The sequence below is a fragment of the Ipomoea nil genome, unplaced genomic scaffold (genome assembly GCF_001879475.1).
Source record: "Ipomoea nil cultivar Tokyo-kokei standard unplaced genomic scaffold, Asagao_1.1 scaffold2653, whole genome shotgun sequence".
Lineage (NCBI taxonomy): Eukaryota > Viridiplantae > Streptophyta > Magnoliopsida > Solanales > Convolvulaceae > Ipomoea > Ipomoea nil.
The window spans coordinates 4,313,764-4,333,397 of record NW_017619081.1 but is presented as its reverse complement, the minus strand read 5'-3'; the positions used below and the strand labels follow the sequence as shown (position 1 = coordinate 4,333,397).

The window sequence follows — 19,634 nt, the reverse complement described above, 5'->3', positions numbered from 1 at the left end:
GAATATGGAATTATAAGAAAGTATAGGGGCAATTTGTGTTATTTTTCTTTTAGTTATAATTCATGCTAGCACTCATTACCCATTGTGTACGTGATTAGACATGAAATCGCGAAAAGCTAAGGTAACCGACAAGGAGAGAGAACATCTTATCTAGCGTGAGAATCTATCTGACAATGGAGGAAATCGGAGACGAAGTAACAGTGTCGGCTCCGGCGCCGGCGCTGAGGCTGAAGTGGGACGTGTTCCTAAGCTTCAGAGGCGAAGACACGCGGGATAACATCACCGATCACCTCTACACCGCCCTCTACTCCGCCGGCGTCCGAGTTTTCCGGGACAACGACGGATTGAATCAGGAAGACGAGATAGCGCCGGGACTGGTGGAGGCGATCGAGGACTCGGCGGCGACGATTGTGATCTTATCGCCCAACTACGCTTCTTCGCGGTGGTGCTTGGAGGAGCTGGCTAGGGTTTGTGAGCTCCGGCGACTGGTTCTCCCGGGTCGATCCGTCGGACGTGCGGCGACAGAGGGGATCGTTCGAGGAGGGTTTTAAAAAGCATGAAGGAAGGTTTGGAGTGGAAAATGTGGAGAGATGGAGAAAGGCCATGGAAAGAGTTGGCGGAACTAAGGGTTGGGTCTTCCATGATAGGTAAAACCTTTAAGCTTTTTAACTTTTTACTTTTTTTTCTCGTGGAAGCATTTTGTTTATTTGGTATATATATCTTCTCATCCTTTTTCTCTTCACCATCTCCATCTTAAAATCATCCTCTCATCCTATATAACAATCTACCACCTCTTCAATTCATGTCATCCTTTCACTTATTTAGCAAACGAACGTATAGTATGTATTGGAAATATTGGAATATAACCTGCCGAAAAAGGTGACCCGAGCCTAAAGAAGACGACCTGGACTAAGGTGGTCCCTTGGTCTAGACTCTAGACCATGGAAATTCTGACCAATGTATAGTATGTGAGCCAGGGCCAATTCGGGACACCCAACCATTATCGTCCTGTAGTCTCTCTCGATGGAGGGCCGGAATGGTGGGTTTGAACTAAGCAATCATTATTGTGTGCGGTGGACAATGGTCCGTAAACTTGTTTGAATCATAAATAAAAATATATTATTTGTATATATAAAAGTACATTATTTAATTTAAAAGACTGAAAGTATATTATTTTGTATATTATCAAATAATGTATTTTTAATATATTAAAATATATATTGTATTCAGAGAGAGTACTTTATTTGAGTATTGAAAAATATGTTATTTTGTATAATGTACATTCAATACACAAATAGTTTACTTTTTTATGGTTCAAATAATAATTTTCCTGAGGACAATCTGTAGGCTTTGACCCGTTCTCGCGGTCCACCGTGATTTTAGCTAAGTTTGTTAGACTTTTCTTCTTTCCAAAATGTTGAACCCCAACCCTAAGGTCCCGTTCTCTGTTAGACTTTTCTTCTTTCCAAAATGTTTGTCCTAACTTAGACAAATCATGTTTTATTCCTACCAGATCTATCCTTGTAGTATTCTTACATTAATCTATTGAGTTAATTCCAGCGAAGGTCCTCCGACTATAGTGATTTTCCAGATTTAGTCCTTCTCTTTTAATTTGGATAAATTTGACACTTGACTATCAAAATCTTTCCACCATTGATCCTTCTGTCATCTCAGCGTTATTTAGATGTTAATTTTAGGGGTAAAATTGTCTTTTCATTACTTGGATTGTCTTCTTCCTCACCATACAAGCCAAAACAACATGATAGCAGTCGACGTTGCTACTCCTCAAACTCTAGTCGACGACGCGACTTGGAGTCGTGGGCGGCGGACGGTGGGTGACAGCAAGGCGAGGTAGTGACGGCGTAGCTGGTTTTCCAGCGGAATTGGCGTCGACGACAACAATGGTTTGGCTGAGAGAGAAGGCAGAGGGATGAGGGGGGTCTCGGAAAATAGTGGTGAACGGCGCTGCTTCCCAACCGAGATATAAAACGAGAAGCATATAGCACAAGTTTTGCGAGTAATAGACAGGGGTAGAGAAGACAAACCTCGCAATTAGAACAGGCGGGCTGGTTTGCAGATCCCAAAGGTAAATCTTCCCTTCCCTATTCCCTAGTAGATTGAAAATCAAAGGAAAAGATTCGCACATGTACGTATTTAAGGAGAAACTCGATAACAAAAAGTTTACTTGGCGAAATGATTCATTAACCAATTGCAGGCAGAGATAATGGTAACGTCAAATTGAAAAAGAATGTTTTCATTTTACTTATAGCTGCTGTAGCTTTGAATTGGAAATCGCATGCAAACTTGATGAACCATATGTCGCAATTTGGGACAAGATACTTTTGAAGGATGTCAACCGTACCCTTAAACAAGATCATCAAAGCACAGGATTTTCGTTAATCAACTAGAAATGTTCAAAATTAAAGAAAACCCAAAAAGAAATCCTAACCTTGCCAGGCGACTGTTCTTTCATCTTCGGTTCCCATAATACAGCAGTCGCCGACGCCAATTCCGCCGGAAAACCAGCTATGCCGTCGCTGCCTCGCCTTGCTGCCACCCGCCGTCCTCCGCCGGCGACTCCAAGTCGTGTCTTCGACTGGAGTTTGAGGAGTAGCAACGTCCACGACTATCATGTTGTTCTGGCTTGTAGGGTGAGGAAGAAGACAATCCAAGTAATAAAAAGATAATTTTACCCCTAAAATTAACATCTAACTAACTCTGAGATGACGGAAGGACCAATGGTAAAAAAATTTGATAGTCAAGTGTCAAATTTGTCCAAATTAAAAGACAAGGACTAAATCTGGAAAATCACTATAGTCGGAAGACCTTTGCTGGAATTAACTCTTAGTCTATTCAATATTACAATTTTTACCTTTATTATTTTACCCCTTTAATTTATGTGAGCTTAGTTTATCGGTATAAGGCCTAGTCAATTAGTTCCATGAGTATAAAATATAGCTTGTACAGACATCTCAGTTACTTCTGAATAATAAATTATTGGTAAAGACAATATGAGTCCGGACAGCTAAGTCACCGTGATACCCTGGACAAGCAAAAGTAATGATCATATTATTGAATTTATTGTATTCATAAGTTATGTGATGGTCAAGCATCTTGTGCTCAGATGACATTTAGTGACCTCTTCTATGTGGGAGGTCATGAGATTGAGCCTCAGTGGAGACGTTGTTGACTGTGTGTGCTTCATCAGGTTAAGAAAGTAATTACTATGTTGAACTTCTGTTAGTATATATTCCCTCCATTCCATATTATGTGTCGGGTTCGGTTAACGAGGCTTGATTGAAGTTATTTATAATTTAATTTTTCATAATATTAAGTTTAAAATTAGTATGTAAAATTTATATATTTAGAAACTACATTAAAAATATAATTAAACAAAAATCAAATTTAAAAATTATTTTTAAAAAATACTAATGAAAATAAACAAAAAATAATAATTGATTTGATCAATGAATAGTAAGTAGGACAAATAAAATAAGAGATATGGAGTATTAAATATTATCATAATTATATTTAATCATTTATCATATCTAGTATGAGTTCACAACTATGAATTTTATGTTATATACTATTTTTAAAATATATATATATTTAATATAATTATGATTTTAACATTAAATACCAATATTGAACATTTAGTTTTGCCCATCGCATATATAAAAGACTAATATCAATATAAAAATTAAACTCACAATACTGTAATATATATTTATTACAATGCTTTCTTTTTCGGTCTAATGTAGCTATATAAGGTCCACTCGCCTTAAAGTTGCTCCAAAAATTTACCAAGTATTTAATTTTTCTTTTTTTTTTTTTTAATTTATTACATTTTTGTTCAAATTTTGGGATGGTGGGACCTCCATTATTGGGGTTGTCTTTGTCCAAATTTATGGACTAAAAAATGTGGTGACAATTTGTTTTTGTGTTTTAAAGAGTATATATGATGGTTTTGCAAAAATTCCAACATATATATATATATATATATATATATATATATATATATGGATGAGTATGGATGAGTTTTGGTGGGGAGATGACTTCCCGTGGAATTGACGCACCTTAAGTATTAAAATGACACATCTTAAGTACACAAATCACGCATCTCAAACACACAAACAAAGCACCTTAAGCACACAAACAAAGCACCTTAAGAACACAAATCACACACCTAAAGTTTTAAAATGGCGCACCTTAAGTTTCAACAATTGACACATCTTAAGTATACAAATCACGCATCTTAATTTTTCTTCACTTTCCTTCATTTTTTTAATCTCTTAACGTCCCTTCTTAAGAGTAGTTATACCATGAACCAGGGTCCAACTTGCAAGGTGGACCCAGGTCCTAAACGACGTATAAATTGTGTATTTTTAGTATTGGAATTGTGAACTTCTACAATATAAATTGTATTTTTAAGTCAAAACAAATAACAACTGTAGAAGAGAATTTGTGAATACAATACATGGTCATCAAATCTTAATATGTTAATATTGTGTAACTGCATGATTTAAAAGGAACTTGTGAATACAAAACAAGGTAATCAATTACATATATGTTAACACTTAACATTGTGTGTTAGTAGTATACAAATTATGAATTTTTAAAGGATAAATTGTAAACATTTAGACTCGGGTACATATTGCAAAGTGGGCCCGGATCCACGAAATAGTTTGCACCTTCTTAAGTAATTGATATTATTAAGTTTTTTTTTTTTTTTTTTGAAAGCTACTGGCTCTATTACTTCACTGAGACCCGAACTCATAATCTTCCAAATGGAAGTCCAACCCGGGTACCATTAAATCACATATTCCTGGTTGATATTATTAAGTTAAAATAGCCCACTAAATTAAAAAAAAAAAAAAAAAAAAAAAAAAAAAAAAAAAAAAAAAAAAACTGAATTGGTCAACACATTTTTATTGATGAAAAATATTTTCATAGGTAAAAAGTTGATATTTACCAAATCAGTTAATGTTATTAACTAATAAAATTCATTAACCCAATCAGCTAACAAATATTTATCACTTACTATGTTAGTTACTACATACATTATCACTTATAATTTCCACGTACTTGTTGGTAAATTATCGTCACCTTATTATCTTAAACTAACTGTGGGCTTAATTTGGATTTGTGATAGCGAGGAGCAAGAGTTGATTGAATTACTAGTCAAAAAGGTGTTGAGAGAAGTGAGCAATTCACCAATGGCTGTGACTCCATTTCTTGTTGGGCATGATTTTAGAATGAAGGAAATAATGGAGATATTAGATGTTAAAGGAAATGGCATCCGGATTTTGGTGTTGCATGGCATTGGAGGGGTTGGGAAGACAACTCTGAGTAAGGCCGTTTTGAATAAACTAGCAAAGGAGTTTGAGCATCGCATCTTCATTGAAAACGTTAGAGAAACAGCTTCTAAGCACGGCGGCGTCTTGTTCCTCCAGGAAAAACTTGTCCACCATCTTTCCCAGCCAAAGCTTTCTATAGATGATATGACTGCAGGTTTGACCCTAATATATATATATATATATATATATATATATATATATATATATATATAGAGGGTTGCATTCACATGCAAACACCCTTAAAATACAAACATGTGGACATATATCGTGCACACACCTAAATGCGAGTGTGCACACATCCGTGGACATATACGGTGCACACATCCGTAATATGTACGTGTTAATTCACAGTATTTGGCCAGTGTGCACACGTCCATGAACGACAGTGCACAGTGGCGGACAACACACAAAATCAAATAAACTAATCACAACCTTAGATATCCAAAATCCAATGATCCAGAAATGTCCACACGTTTGTATTTTAAGCCCGGTTTTTATATGAATGTAATTTTATATATATATATATATATATATATATATATATATATATATATATATATATATATATATATATATATATATATATATATATATATATAATTGTACGTATGTGAAACATTGTTGTAAAAATCGGTCCAGGCCCTGATTAATGGCTAGGCGGCTGCCGACTGGTGGCAACCTAGGAGCTTACTAGGGGCTAGGCGCTCCTCGCCCTAAGCGATTTTGGCCTTAGGTGGACATTAGTCTGCCAACTCAACACCTAAATCGGCTGATTAGGTGGCAACCTAGGAGCTAATTAGGGGCTAGGCCCCCTAGCCTGAGGCGATTTTACCTTTATTTGGGCATTAGTCGGCCGACCGATTAATCGATCAACTCGGGGTGTGAGTCAGCTGACTAGGCGTCCAAATCGACCAACTAACAAGTGTTTTTTTTTTTTTTTGGTGTGCAATGTATTTTTTTATTATTGCCCTCTCCATCCCATTTAAGTGTCCGACTCGAGGTTTGACTCAAGTTATTTGCAATTTAATTTTTTATAATATTAAAATTATAATTAGTATGTAAATTTTATATATTTAGAAACTACATTAAAAGTATTATTTAAACACAAAAATCATTGTTTTAAAAAAAATAATAATAATAAACACAAAAAAATCAAATTTAAAAATTACATGAAAATACTCAAAGAAAAAAAGAATTGGTTTGACATGAAAAGTAAGTATTATAGATAAAATGGGACAGAGGGTCTCCTGCCTAGGCACTCTAGGGCTAGGCGTCCCTCGGGCACTCGATTAGCTAGGACCTAGCACCTTCTACAATATTGATGTGTCTTATGCGGTCTGTTATTATTATTAGTTTAAGTTTTTTGTTGAGACAGAATGCATCGTTCTATTGTTCAGGTGTAGCAGAGATCAAGAGAAGGCTTCGAGAGAAGCGTGTTTTCCTGATCCTGGATGATGTTGATGATATGAACATACTCAAGTCGCTAGCTGGTGATAGAGAGTGGTTTTTTGAAGGAAGCAGGGTTATAATCACTACCAGAAACAAAGAAATTTTGCAGAGTGAGATTGTGAGTGAAAGCTAAGAGTTAAGGGAATTGGGCTCTTCTGATTCACTTACACTTTTCAGCCACCATGCATTCAGAAGAGAAATGCCTCCTTCATCAGGGCCTTTTCTTGCTCTCTCCAAACAGATTGTTTCTGTTACGGGCGGCTTGCCGTTGGCTCTAGAAGTGTTTGGTTCTTTCCTGTATGTGTGATAAGAGAAGAGTGGATGAATGGAAAGATGCCGTCGAAAAGCTGAAGCAGATTGGTTTAGACCCTCTTCAGAACGTCCTGAAAGTAAGCTATGATGGGCTTGATGATGAGGAGAAGTGTATATTCCTTGACGTTGCGTGTTTGTTTCTTGATCTAGAAATGAAGAAAGAGGAAGTGATAGATGTGATGAAGGGGTGTGGTTTTAGAGGTGAAGTTGCACTGACAACCTTAGCCACAAGATCTTTGATTAAGGTTGTTGAGAATGATGAGCTGTGGATGCATGATTCAATCAGAGACATGGGAATGCAACTTGTTGTTCAACAAGGCCTTTCGGATCAAGGTAAACGCAGTAGGCTTTGGGATCATGATGATGTCTTGAGTGTCTTGCAGGATAGAAAGGTATGTATCAATGCAACTTTCACATGAAGCCTAGCTTGCCTTTACTTGAAGTATGTGAAAATTTAGCATGAAATATTTGATTGTATATGTTGGGTGGAGGTCGGTAAAGGCCAAATCTAACACTCAGTGGCTCGAAATTGTTAGACGGAGGTCGGTAAAGGATTTAAAAGGTCAAGTCCAGAACCCAGCATTTAAAAAATGTGTGGCGGTATAAGGAAAAAAAGTTATGTCCTTCACTACTAGCTTTAACTTTTGGCGTAGTGATAAATAGAGTTGTCAATACGGACTGACGGGACGGGGCGGGACAAAAAAGCCCGCTCCTTGGCGGGCCTGGGCTTTACTGGCCCAAACCGCCCCGCCCCTAACCCGCGGGCTAGGTGAGCCCCGCCACACCACATTTTTTTTTGTTCTTAACTCTTAAATTGTTACTTTATTAAATTTTACCATTTGTACAGTCTAATATACATACATACATACATATATATATATATATATATATATATATATATATATATATATATATATATATATATATATATATATATATATATATATATATATATATATATATACTAATTTTTTTTACGCGCATTGCGCGATTGGGATAATGCCCAATGTTTTTTTTTTTTTTTTTTAAATAAGTACTATAAAATATATCAATGTAAGATTATATTGGAATTGTTCATGCATAGATAATTGAATGTTAAATTTGCGTATTTAAATAGGTAATTCTAAGTTTACAAATGCAAGATAATATAGTCAAGATTGATTATAATTGCCAATAAAATAATTGTATGAGTATGGTTGAAACCAAATACGGGACATAAGGGAGAGCAAATAAAAATTAGGGCATAAAATATTAAATATATACTAATGTTGAAGAGCTAACTGCTGATTGCTCAACAAGGACATTGCGAGATAGTTTCCCACTTCGATTTGTTGTGTGATTTGAATACTCTTTTTGTCAATAATTTCTCCAAGTAGTTAATATGATTGACTTAATTATATTTTTTTATAACAATTATTATTATTATTATTATTATTATTATTATTATTATTATTATTATTATTATTATTATTATTATTATATGTATACCCTTAGGTAATTTTACATGTTAATTTAAACGGCTAATTTTTTTTTAAAATATCTTTTTACTAACCGTTGATATAATTCGTCAGTCAAATCCGCTAATGCTAACTGCTAACTGCTGATTATCAAACAAGGACATTGCGAGGTAGTTCTCACTTCAATTTGTTGTGTGATTTGAATACTCTCTTTGTCAACAAATCCCTCAAGTAGTTAATATGACTGAGTTTATTAATTATATTTTTAAATTTTTTAATTTTTTTCATGGTATTAATAAAATACTTGGTAAATAAATATATAGCATTAATTTGTATTAACTTTGATATTTAATTAAAAAATAGTGTACAAAAAAGATAATAGATAATGTAGTGAATATAATTAATTGATGAATTTGAATGTAAAGAATTTTTACATTGGAGAAAAATAAAGACAATATAACTAATGAAATTATTTCTCTTAATTAATTTATTGATAATGACTAATTTGTTTTTAATAAGGACATTGAATGGACAATGTAGCGAATATAATTAATTGATGAATTTGAATGTAAAGAATTTTTATATTGGTGAAAATAAAAACAATATAACTAATGAAATTATTTCTCTACCAAGTGGCTTGTGGTCCACTGGTATCCGATTGGCCCCTTATGTGGGACCTCTTAGGTTTGAGCCTCGGTGTAGGTGTAGATAGTATATGGGTATCCCCCTTCCTTTGTAATAAAAAAAAAAATGAAATTATTTCTCTTATTTTTTTTTTTTGAATGCTACTAGCTCTATTACATTGTAGTATCTGTTCATATACTTATTTCTCTTATTTAATTTATTGATAATGAATAATTTTTTTGAATAAAGACATTGTAGACACATAATTCTAAATTAAAGAAATGCATATGTATTATTTTTTGTTGTAGCTACTAAATTATTAATTTAATTTAATAAGAGTAAAATAGAATACCAATTATGCCAACTTTAATTTAATTGGGATGGGGTTCGAACCTGAGACATTTCTTATTAAAATCAAGGAATAAGGGTCAAATAAGCCACTGAACTGCACACCAAAGTGCAATTAGACCATCAAACTCAAAAATAATGCAATTGGGTCCTTAAACTACACAAAATCATGCAATTAGGTCTAAAATGACCTGTTGACTTGAAATTGTGCTGATGTGGCGGTTACCAATTTTAAAAATAAATTTTAAATAAAATAATTAATTAAATTAAATTATTTATTTAAAAAAAAAAAAAAAAAAAAAAAAAACTAGAACTGCCGGAGACGAATCGTCTCCGGCAGGTTTCGTCTCCATGGCCGGAGACGAAGCTTCATCTCCGGCCATGGAAACAAAGCCTTCGTCTCCATGGCCAGGGAGACGAAGCTTCGTCTCCTGGCCATGGAGACGAAGCTCTTCGTCTCCATGGCCGGAGACGAAGCTTTCTTCTCCGGCCATGGAGACGAAAGACTGCCGGAGACGATTCGTCTCCGGCAGTTTTAGTTTTAGTTTTTTTTTTTTTTTTAAATTATATAATTTTAATTAATTATTTTATTTTAAAATATATTTATAAATTATTTTTAAAATTGGTAACCTGCATTTCAGGTAAACAAGTCATTTTGGACCTAATTGCATGATTTTGTGTAATTCAGGGACCCAATTGCATTGTTTTTGAGTTTGATGGCCTAATTGCACTTTGGTGTGCTGTTGAGTAGCCTATTTGACCCTTATTCCTAAAATCAATGAGTAAGTTAACGGTGAACTAACAGAAATTAACGGAAAAGATAATATTTAACGGAAAAGTTAATGGATAATCATATTCATTAAGGATAAATTAGGAAATCTCAAGGAAAAATTAAGATCTGATCAATCTGAACCATTCATTTGATTAAAAAATTTGACCGCCATTTTTTCTACCCATTATAGGCCTAACTCTCTTGGGCTCTTATTAGTATATATATATATATATATATATATATATATATATATATATATATATATATATATATATATAAGTGGTGGGCATCCCGCGACCCACCAGGCCCGTGGGCTTAGGCGGGGCGGGCAAAAAAAGCCCGCTCCTTGGCGGGCAGCTATTTGCGAGAGATGCACATTCTCATACTGGCTCGTCTTGTTATTTTCTACCATTTCTCTTTGTATTGAACATTTGTTTTAATGAAGTTTTCTCCAGTTGGTTAAAAAAAAAAAAAAAAAAAGGGGATGGTCTGGCCCAGCGGGCAAAACCCGCTTTGACGGCTCTAGCGTAAACCCTTGATCCTAACAAGTGGTATTAGAACCAGGTCACGGGTTGGAAGGGTAGGAGCCATGCATGGCGGTATAAGAACTTGGTCCTAGATTCCTAACATTGCAGGGATCATTAGCTTTTGATGTAGTGATAAACACTTGATCTAACGGTATACATGTTGTTACAGGGAACTCGAGAAGTCGAAGGGATCATCCTGGACTTGGAGAAGAAGAAGAAAATCTCAAAGATCAGCAGTGCCAAAAGGATTGCCAGTACCCAACTTCACTTCTGCTCTAACATACCTAAGAGAGATGTACAAGCAGCAGGGCTTCCTCAGAAATGATTCAAACAATGTGATAGTAAGATCAGAATCATTTGATCCAATGGTTAATCTAAGGCTTCTTCAGTTTAGCGATGTGAAAGTCGAAGGAAATGTTGGGAAATTACCCAACTCACTAAGATGGCTTCAATGGAGAAACTGTCCCCTAAAAACCTTTCCTTCTAACTTTTATCCAAGGGAACTTGCTGTCCTGGACCTCTCAGAAAGCCCAATACTAAGTGTTGGGAACTGGAAATGGAGTTGGAATAGCAAAAAGGTATACACATATTTGATCTTTTAGTTATACGTATTCGAGTGTCGATTCAATTCCTCAGTTATTGTCGTGTCTATTTTTTGGCAGGAGACGAATAGGTTGAAGGTTATGAATCTCCGCGGTTGCTATAACATAACAGCACTTCCTGATTTATCTGCCCATAAAGCACTGGAAAAGCTCATACATACTTAAGCTTTGTACTTGTTTGAAAAGCATCCACAAATCAATCGGGGACTTAAAGGCGTTACGCCATTTGAATCTAGAACGCTGTTCAGAGCTGATAGAATTTCCAGCTGATGTCTCCGGGCTCAAAAATCTTGAAATTCTTATCCTCTCCGGTTGCTCGAGACTTAAACGTCTGCCTGGAAACATTGGGTGCATGAATGCTTTAAGAGAACTTCTGGTGGATGGGACTGCTGTAGAGAAGTTACCCGAAAGCATTTTTCGGTTAACGAAGCTTGAAAGGCTTAGTTTAGCCAATTGCCACTCACTAAAACAGCTACCCAGATGCATAGGAAATCTGTGTTCTTTGGAATATCTCTCCCTTTATATATGCTTCTGGAGTGGAGTTAATACCTGATTCTATAGGCTCTCTGGGCAATCTTGACACACTGAATTTACAGTGGTGTAGATCAATGGCTGTGATTCCCAGTTCTGTGGGCAACCTTAAATCATTAGCAAATCTCTATCTTAATGGCAGTGCAATACAATTTCTGCCAGAATCAATTGGTTCATTATACTACCTGAGGGCCTTAAAAGTTGGCTCGTGTGGGTATCCGACCAACTTGCCTGATTCCATCAAAGGCTTATCTTCCATGGTTGAGCTTCAACTAGATAAGACAGAAATCCCTCGACTTCCTTCTGAGATAAGAGACTATAAGCATCTTTGCCTCCTTCCTGAATCAATTGGAAATTTGTTGGCTCTCAACACCTTGTTCATAACAAGTACAGTTCTGCTATAAAGGATCGGAGTTGCCCGAATCGTTGGGGATGCTAGAAAATCTTATTATCATGAGATTGAACCATTGTAAGCAGCTATCTAGCCTTCCATCCTCGATCGGGCATTTGAAAAACTTACGCCATCTCATAATGGAGCACACATCTGTGGCAGCACTACCTAAGACATTTGGGATGCTTTCAAACTTAATGGTATTGAAAATGGGGAAGAAACCTTTTCAGCCAATATCTCACACCACTAATACTACTACCCTTTCGTTTTCTTTCTCGAAGCTTTCCCTTTTGGAATTGAAGAATTCGATGCTGGTGGATGGAGAATATCTGATGAGTTTGGGCAATTGTCATCCTTAGAGACACTGAATCTGAGTCACAATCATATTTCTGGCCTCCCTTCTAGTATGAGAGGAAATTGTGTGTTGAAAAAGCTTGTTATCTCCCATTGCAAATTGCTAATAGCTCTCCCTTCCCTTCCCTTCCCTCGAGTTTGGTTGAGCTAAATGCTGCAAACTGCATAGCATTAGAAACCATATTTGATCTTTCGAATTTGCAGAATCTAACCTCACAAATTGCGAGAGACTGGTAGATGTACCGGGCATTGAAAATATGAACAGCTTGAGAATGTTGCATATGAGTGGATGCACTTCCTGCGCTTCTCTCATTGGTACCAAACTTCATAAGGTAATATTGAATGTTACAATGACTTGGTTATGATACCACTTGTAAGTTATGATCAACCATTTATCACTAAGTCAAAAACTATAGATAGTAGCAAAGGTACAACTTTAATTTTTTTATACCAGTTTCACATTTTCGAGAGGTTGGGTGCTGGATTTAGACCCTTCAGACCTTTGCCTAGAAATCCCCTAGACACCTGGACTTGGTCCTTTACCGGCCTCCGCCCAACATCTAATGACCTTTAATAGAGTTAGAGCAAATACTAATTTTGGTCCCACGAGTATTAGCAAAATGACAATTTTGATCCACATGTTTAATTCCTACCAATTTTCATCAATGACTATTGTTTGAGTGCCAAAATTCATCACGTCGGTCACCCCATGCCAAAATATGAAATTATTAAGGGTATTTTCATCATTTTAAAATTAAAATCTCAATTTGAGCATGTGAATAAAATGATTTAAGCCCTAAGGTCTATCCCAATTCACAGTTCTCCTCCTCAAATTAAAGTAGAATGAGGAGAACTACGAATTTGGATCGATTTTAGGGCTTAAATCCCTTTATTCATGCTCAAATTGAAATCTTAAGTTGAAAATGACGAAAATACCCTTAAAATTTTAAATGAAGGAGTGACCGGTGTGATGAATTTTGGTACTAAAATAATAGTCATGGATGAAAATTGGTATTAAAACAATAGTACGTCGGGATGAAAATTGATACTAAAACAATAGTCGGGGTTGATGCAAATTGGTAGGAATTAAACATGTTGACCAAAACTATCATTTTGCTAATACTCGTGAGACCAAAATTGATATTTGCTGATTAGAGTTAGTAATTTCTCAGTTTCTTGCATGATGTTGATGTGCTAAATAAATAATTTTGGAAACCAGGATGCTGTGAAGAAGCTGTACAGTTTCAGCATTCCTGGAAGCGAAATCCCAAGGTGAGGTTCGCTTCTCGAGCCGAAGAAACATTGGGATTAAAGGTGTGATTGTGAGTGTTGTTGTTTCTGTCAACCATCAAATACCAGATGATCTAAGGGACGAGCTGCCTGTTATACCAAATATCCATGCTAAAATCCTGAGGGTGAATGAAGCAGTATATACTAGTGCAATGTACTTAGTTGGGGTTCCCAGAAAAGCTGAGGATAACTTGTATTTATGCCATTAGTTTCTGAGCTAAAAGATGGAGATACTATACAGGTAGGGATGAGTAGTGGCTTACCCATTCAAGGGATTGAGTTGAAGGAGTGTGGGATACATTTAGTTTTTGAAAACGATGACGATTATGGGGGCATTGAAGAATCTTTGGAGGAAAAGCAGCAATCTGTGTCAGAAAAGTTGACAAGGTTTATTGGATCTTCTTCTTCTTCTTCTTCTTCTTCTTCTTCTGTTGTAAATGGCAACCATACTTCAAGCTCAACTACTGTGGGAGGAGGATGGAGTTTACTTGGTTTTCTTCAGGACATGTTCTGCTTCTGGAAGAACCTCTGGGATGGATTCAGATCTCCATCAACATGAGAAAATTGGGCTGAACATATAATATACTCTAAGTTTAACTGTCACCAGAAAGTGCAATAACTAACAGGGACATCACAAGTTGACTTTTATTATTATTATTTTTTTGAAAACCAAAGGAACTTTCATTAAACCAACAAAAAGAATGAGTCTGAGAACGAGTAGCTCTTGTCAAAGCATGAGCAAACCTATTCACTGATCTTGATACATATTGAAATGACAATAAATCAAAGTGTCGTTGGAAAGCTCGGCACTCACGAATAACACAACCTGCATATGATAGATCCTGAGATGTGTCATTTAGCAGCCTACAAACATTCTTGCAATCAGAATAGATGATTACCTTTGTGAGACCCAACTCCTTAACCCAAGATAAAGCTTCCTTCACCGCGAGAGCTTCAACTAGATGAACATCACTTAAACAACGGATTGGGCCATTTTTAGCTGCTACGAATTCCCCATTTTTAGTTGACTTTTAATTTGATAGTTAAAAATATTATATTATCTTTGTTCACTATTTCACTAAATATAACTGCCTTTATCCTCTTATATGGGGTTAAAGTCTAGCACCCAGCCACACTTTCAAAATACCAAAACACTAAATTTGCAATTAATAACTATATTCATCCTCAATTCATGCAATTACCTCTTCTTTTTTCAAAAATGATCCTAGTATCACATCACCTAAAAACTAGAAGGCCTTTAACGTCGACTTCAGCTATTTAGGGTCTTTAACGTCGGCTAAAAAGCGACATTGTTCTGGGCGACGTTGTATAGTAAACCTACAACGTCGGCTAAATTAAAACTGACATATTTTTTTTATTATTTTTTTAATAAGACTTCTAACGTCGGTTAAAAACCGACGTGTATACTTATTTTTTTAAAAAAAATAAAATATACAACGTCGGCTATTACGAAATAACCGACGTTGTATATTTTATTTAAAAAAAAAAAAAATAAGTATACACGTCAGAAATAACCGACGTTAAAAGTCTTATTAAAAAAATATATACATACAAATTCAATTTGTATGTCTGACCATGGAGCCTATTGGAAACGTGATCATAAACCTGAAGCCTTTTTTGTTTTTTTTTTTTTGTTTTTTAAAAACCATTGAAAATTAAGTATACCTTCGTACAGGTAGCTATAGCTGCTTATCTAGTAAAAAACCATTCTCAACAAGAGAAACACCTGACCAAATTGGGCTTCCAGACAATAGAAAATATAAATGATAATACAACAGCAACTCAGCAAGTAAACTGAAAGCTACAAAAATGCAGGTGGGATTTTAATGAAAGATACTAAGATCAGACCTATGTTATAGCCAACAGTACATGGAGAAAGGTTTCAAGTAAAAAATTGGTTCTCTATGATTTGTACCATCTCTCAAAGGCGGCGGATTCTGGCACGCTCGTGTACAAGTCCTTGAAGTCAGCTGGCATTGTAAGATAAAATGCATGTCTACAGGGAACATCTTAATCTTAACAAGAATCTCAATCCTCCTCTTCAGATGCTTCTATGAGCCACTGAATAAACTTTTCCGACTGCTTGACAAAAACCTTATCTGATTCATCTGCTTCTTCCTTCTCAGAAGCCCACTTAAGTATAGCCTCTTCTTGGATAATGTCTTTTTTTTTTTTTTTTTATAAAGAAGAATGCTCCTTTGCAGATTCCAAGCACAATTCTTCAAATTTCAATATCACTTCAATCTCCTCATCAATGCTTGGCAAATAATACTTCAGAAGTTTTCCCCATTTTGTAAGTACAGTTGCTACATTTTTTACCAGTTCAAGAGGTGACCTGGAGCCTATTGGAATGAATAAAACATAAATATGTCGAAAAACATTATTCTTCCGTGTTCTTTTCTTTTACTTCCACCCTAACCAGCCACAGTAGTCCGAAATATAAAAAGAGACCTGGTCCTTCCTACTTATCCTTTCCCACAAAACTAATTAAACTTCCATTGATGCAGCACATAAGATAAAGATGAATGAAATTTACCTTTGACTCTTCTATCTTCTCATTCAAGCGAGAAATTTGTAAAGCGTGCGTCTTAGAAACACTGCATTGATGATTGCAAATCACTGCCACCTACAGCACAATATACTAATTATTGAAGTTCTTCCACCCAATATACCAAATGCAATATACCTTAGATGTGGCTTTGGATTGTTTTTACCTGCTTGTTTGAAAATTGATATACAGCGTATTTCTCTGCAACATCTCCCCCCTTTATGAGCCTAGCCAACTGAATCAAGAGTACAAATTAAATAGGGGAAAAAATCAACTCCGGTTGGTTCTTTCAGCATTCTAGTGTCCAAGTATGGTTGACAACTAATTGATAAGACATTCTCTTTTAGTTCCAACCTTGCACATTACTTGCCGGAATAATAGCTGGATCATTGATTATTTGAACAGGTGGAGAAGCCTTCACCTGTAAATCCTGCAAAAGAGTACTTTTCAAGCTTTAGTTGAGTTCAGCTTTTGATACAGATTACAGAAATAATAATGATAAACAACAAGACAATTGTAAACTCAAAATAAAGAACACTAGCAATAAATTCATGTGTAATGACTATTGACTGAACAAGCAGATACAAGCAAACAGTATCCAATCCACAGTTGGAGCTGGTTTAACTCTCTTTTTTTTTTTCACATTTAAAATGCAGTGGATGACATTTTATCAACTTATGATAAATAGAAGTCAATTTGGTCACTTCAGAGTTCAGTAAAAAGGAAAGAAAACAGGGATTAGATCACCGAAGAAATAATGACACGCCATTGCAGCCTTGCTTAGCGTTTTATATTTTCAACTCAAGGAAAATTGGTAATGAGAACATTTTTCTATCAATCATTGCTCTCAAACACCTTGTAATTCCTACAAACTTGTTAGAATTTTGTCCTAGTATTCCTAACAAGACTTCCAATTCTTACAAAATATTTATTAATGATTTATATTCGTAGTAATAAATAACATTTCTTTCAAAGTGCAAAATTCAAAACAACACTTCCAATTCTAACAATAATTCAAAATATAACCATAATGTCTAAAATTCAAATATATCAACCTAATATCATATCAATAAATCCTAAAAAATATATCAACCTAATAATTCCAAATATATAAACAATAACGTTAAAATTCCAAATATATAAACAATAACTTATAAAATTCAAAATATATACTAATAATTCCTAAAATTCGAAATACAATTACCAAATAAATTCAAATATATTTATTATAATTCAAAAAATAATTAGAAATTAGAAAATTTAAATTTAAATAAATAATTAAAAAAAAAAAAAAAAAAAAAAAAAAAAAAAAGGACGTCGAACCCCGGAGATGCGTCGAACCTCGGAGATGCGGGAAGGCAGGCGGCGGTGTCTCGATGCGGCGGGAAGCGGCGGAGATGCGCGGTGGGTGGCTGTGGCTGTGCGGGTGAACCTCGAGGCGTCGAAACGAAGGCTTGGGCGGAGGGAGGTGTGGCGATGGCTGTGACGCTAGGCGGTGTCGCGGTGAGCGGTGGCGGTGATGTCCAGTGTCGAGGGGCGCAGTGGCGGTGAAGGATGATGTCGCATTGGAGGCTGGGAAGATGAAGTCCGCTGAATATATTTGCGTATTTGCGTTTACAAGAAGGGTTTTAAAATCCCTTCGACGTCGGCTATTAGTTAATAGCCGATGTCGTAGGCTTAACAAATTAAAAAAAAAAAATAAAGTAAAATAACTTACGACATCTATTATTTTAATAGCCGACATTGTATTGTATTTATTTTTTTATTTTTTTTATTTATAACATATAACATCAGTTATTAACTAATAGCCGACGTTATATATTTTTTTTTTTAAAAAAAATTTTAAAAGACTTTTAACGTCGGCTATATATATAGCCGACGTTAAAAGTCTGTCGTTGTATTTAAATTCTGTACTAGTGTATATTAAGAGGCCAGCGAACCATGTGGTACATGTGCTTGCACAGGTTGCTGTTTCTTCCTCTGTCTTCGGGATGTGGATTACTCACCCACCTGATTGTATTGCGAGTTTGATTTTAATATAATCCTTTTTTCCTTTCAAAAAAAAATAAAAATAAAAATTAAGTAAATTTATTATTTTTAAAATACAAAATAATTTATTTATAATTTATATTATCTACTATACTAATAAGAGCCCAAGAGATTTTAGGCCTATAATCGGTAGAAAAAATGGCGGTCAAATTTTTTAATCAAATGAATGGCTCAGATTGATCAGATTTTAATTTTTCCTTGAGATTTTCTAATTTATCCTTAATGAATATGATTATCCGTTAACTTTTTTGTTAAATATTATCTTTCTCGTTAATTTCTGTTAGTTCACCGTTAACTTACTCATTGATTTTAATAAGAAAGGTCTTAGGTTCGAACCACATCCCAATTAAAGTTGACATAATTATTACTCTATTTTACTCTTATTAAATTAAATAATAATTTAGTAGCTACAACAAAAAATAATACATATGCATTTCTTTAATTTAGAATTATGTGTCTACAATGTCTTTATTAAAAAAAAAAATTATTCATTATCAATAAATTAAATAAGAGAAATAATTTCATTAGTTATATTGTATTTATTTTTCTCCAATATAAAAATTCTTTACATTCAAATTCATCAATTGATTATATTCGTTACATTGTCCCTACAATGTCTTTATTAAAAAAAATTATCCATTATCAATAAATTAATTAAGAGAAATAATGTTATTTGTTATATTGTCTTTATATTTCTCCAATTACAAAATTCTTTACATTCAAATTCATCAATTGATTATATTCACTACATTGTCTATTATCTTTTTTGTGCACTATTTTTTAATTAAATATCAAAGTTATAATACAAAATAATGCTATATATTTATTTACCAAGTATTTAATTAATACCATGAAAATATTAAAAAAATATATAAGTAATAAAGTCAATCATATTAACTACTTGAGAGATTTGTTGACAAAGAGAATATTCAAATCACACAACAAATTGAAGTGATAACTACCTCGCAATGTCCTTGTTTGACAATCAACAGTTAGCGGATT

At 34.7% G+C, this 19,634-nt stretch overlaps 1 protein-coding gene and 1 long non-coding RNA gene across 5 annotated transcripts; one reads left to right on the top strand and one right to left on the bottom strand.

The window, feature by feature from the left end:
* Positions 1–95: 95 nt before the first annotated feature.
* On the top strand, positions 96–14,679 carry LOC109154849. 2 transcript variants are annotated; one of them, XR_002049806.1, is made up of 5 exons: positions 96–647; positions 6,755–7,510; positions 11,016–11,424; positions 11,509–13,056; positions 13,944–14,679. It is a non-coding gene; the product is annotated as an uncharacterized LOC109154849 (long non-coding RNA). The 2 variants fall into 2 exon arrangements; XR_002049805.1 differs by lacking the exon at positions 96–647 and adding an exon at positions 5,146–5,511.
* A 68-nt stretch (positions 14,680–14,747) lies between these two features.
* Positions 14,748–18,210, bottom strand: LOC109154848 (DNA topoisomerase 1-like). 3 transcript variants are annotated; one of them, XM_019302592.1, is made up of 5 exons: positions 17,907–18,210; positions 16,938–17,013; positions 16,750–16,818; positions 16,572–16,661; positions 14,748–14,840 (listed from the first exon to the last, which is right to left on the bottom strand). In XM_019302592.1, exons 2-5 carry the CDS (start codon positions 16,971–16,973, stop codon positions 14,763–14,765), a joined length of 273 nt encoding a protein of 90 aa, XP_019158137.1. In that variant the 5' UTR covers positions 16,974–17,013; positions 17,907–18,210; the 3' UTR covers positions 14,748–14,762. The 3 variants fall into 3 exon arrangements, 2 of the variants coding, with proteins under 2 accessions (XP_019158137.1, XP_019158136.1); XM_019302591.1 differs by having other exon boundaries at positions 17,925–18,210; XR_002049804.1 differs by lacking the exon at positions 14,748–14,840 and adding an exon at positions 15,706–16,377 and having other exon boundaries at positions 17,925–18,208.
* Between the last annotated feature and the right edge of the window lie 1,424 nt (positions 18,211–19,634).

Bases quoted from the DNA above. Each gene is read 5' to 3' on its own strand.
- LOC109154848 (XM_019302592.1), bottom strand. From the start codon at position 16,973: ATGATCCAGCTATTATTCCGGCAAGTAATGTGCAAG. The intron at 16,662-16,749 runs GTAAAAACAATC...ATTGTGCTGTAG, and splicing joins ATCAATTTTCAAACAAGCAG to GTGGCAGTGATTTGCAATCA. The intron at 14,841-16,571 runs GTAAATTTCATT...TATCATATGCAG, and splicing joins AGAAGATAGAAGAGTCAAAG to GTTGTGTTATTCGTGAGTGC.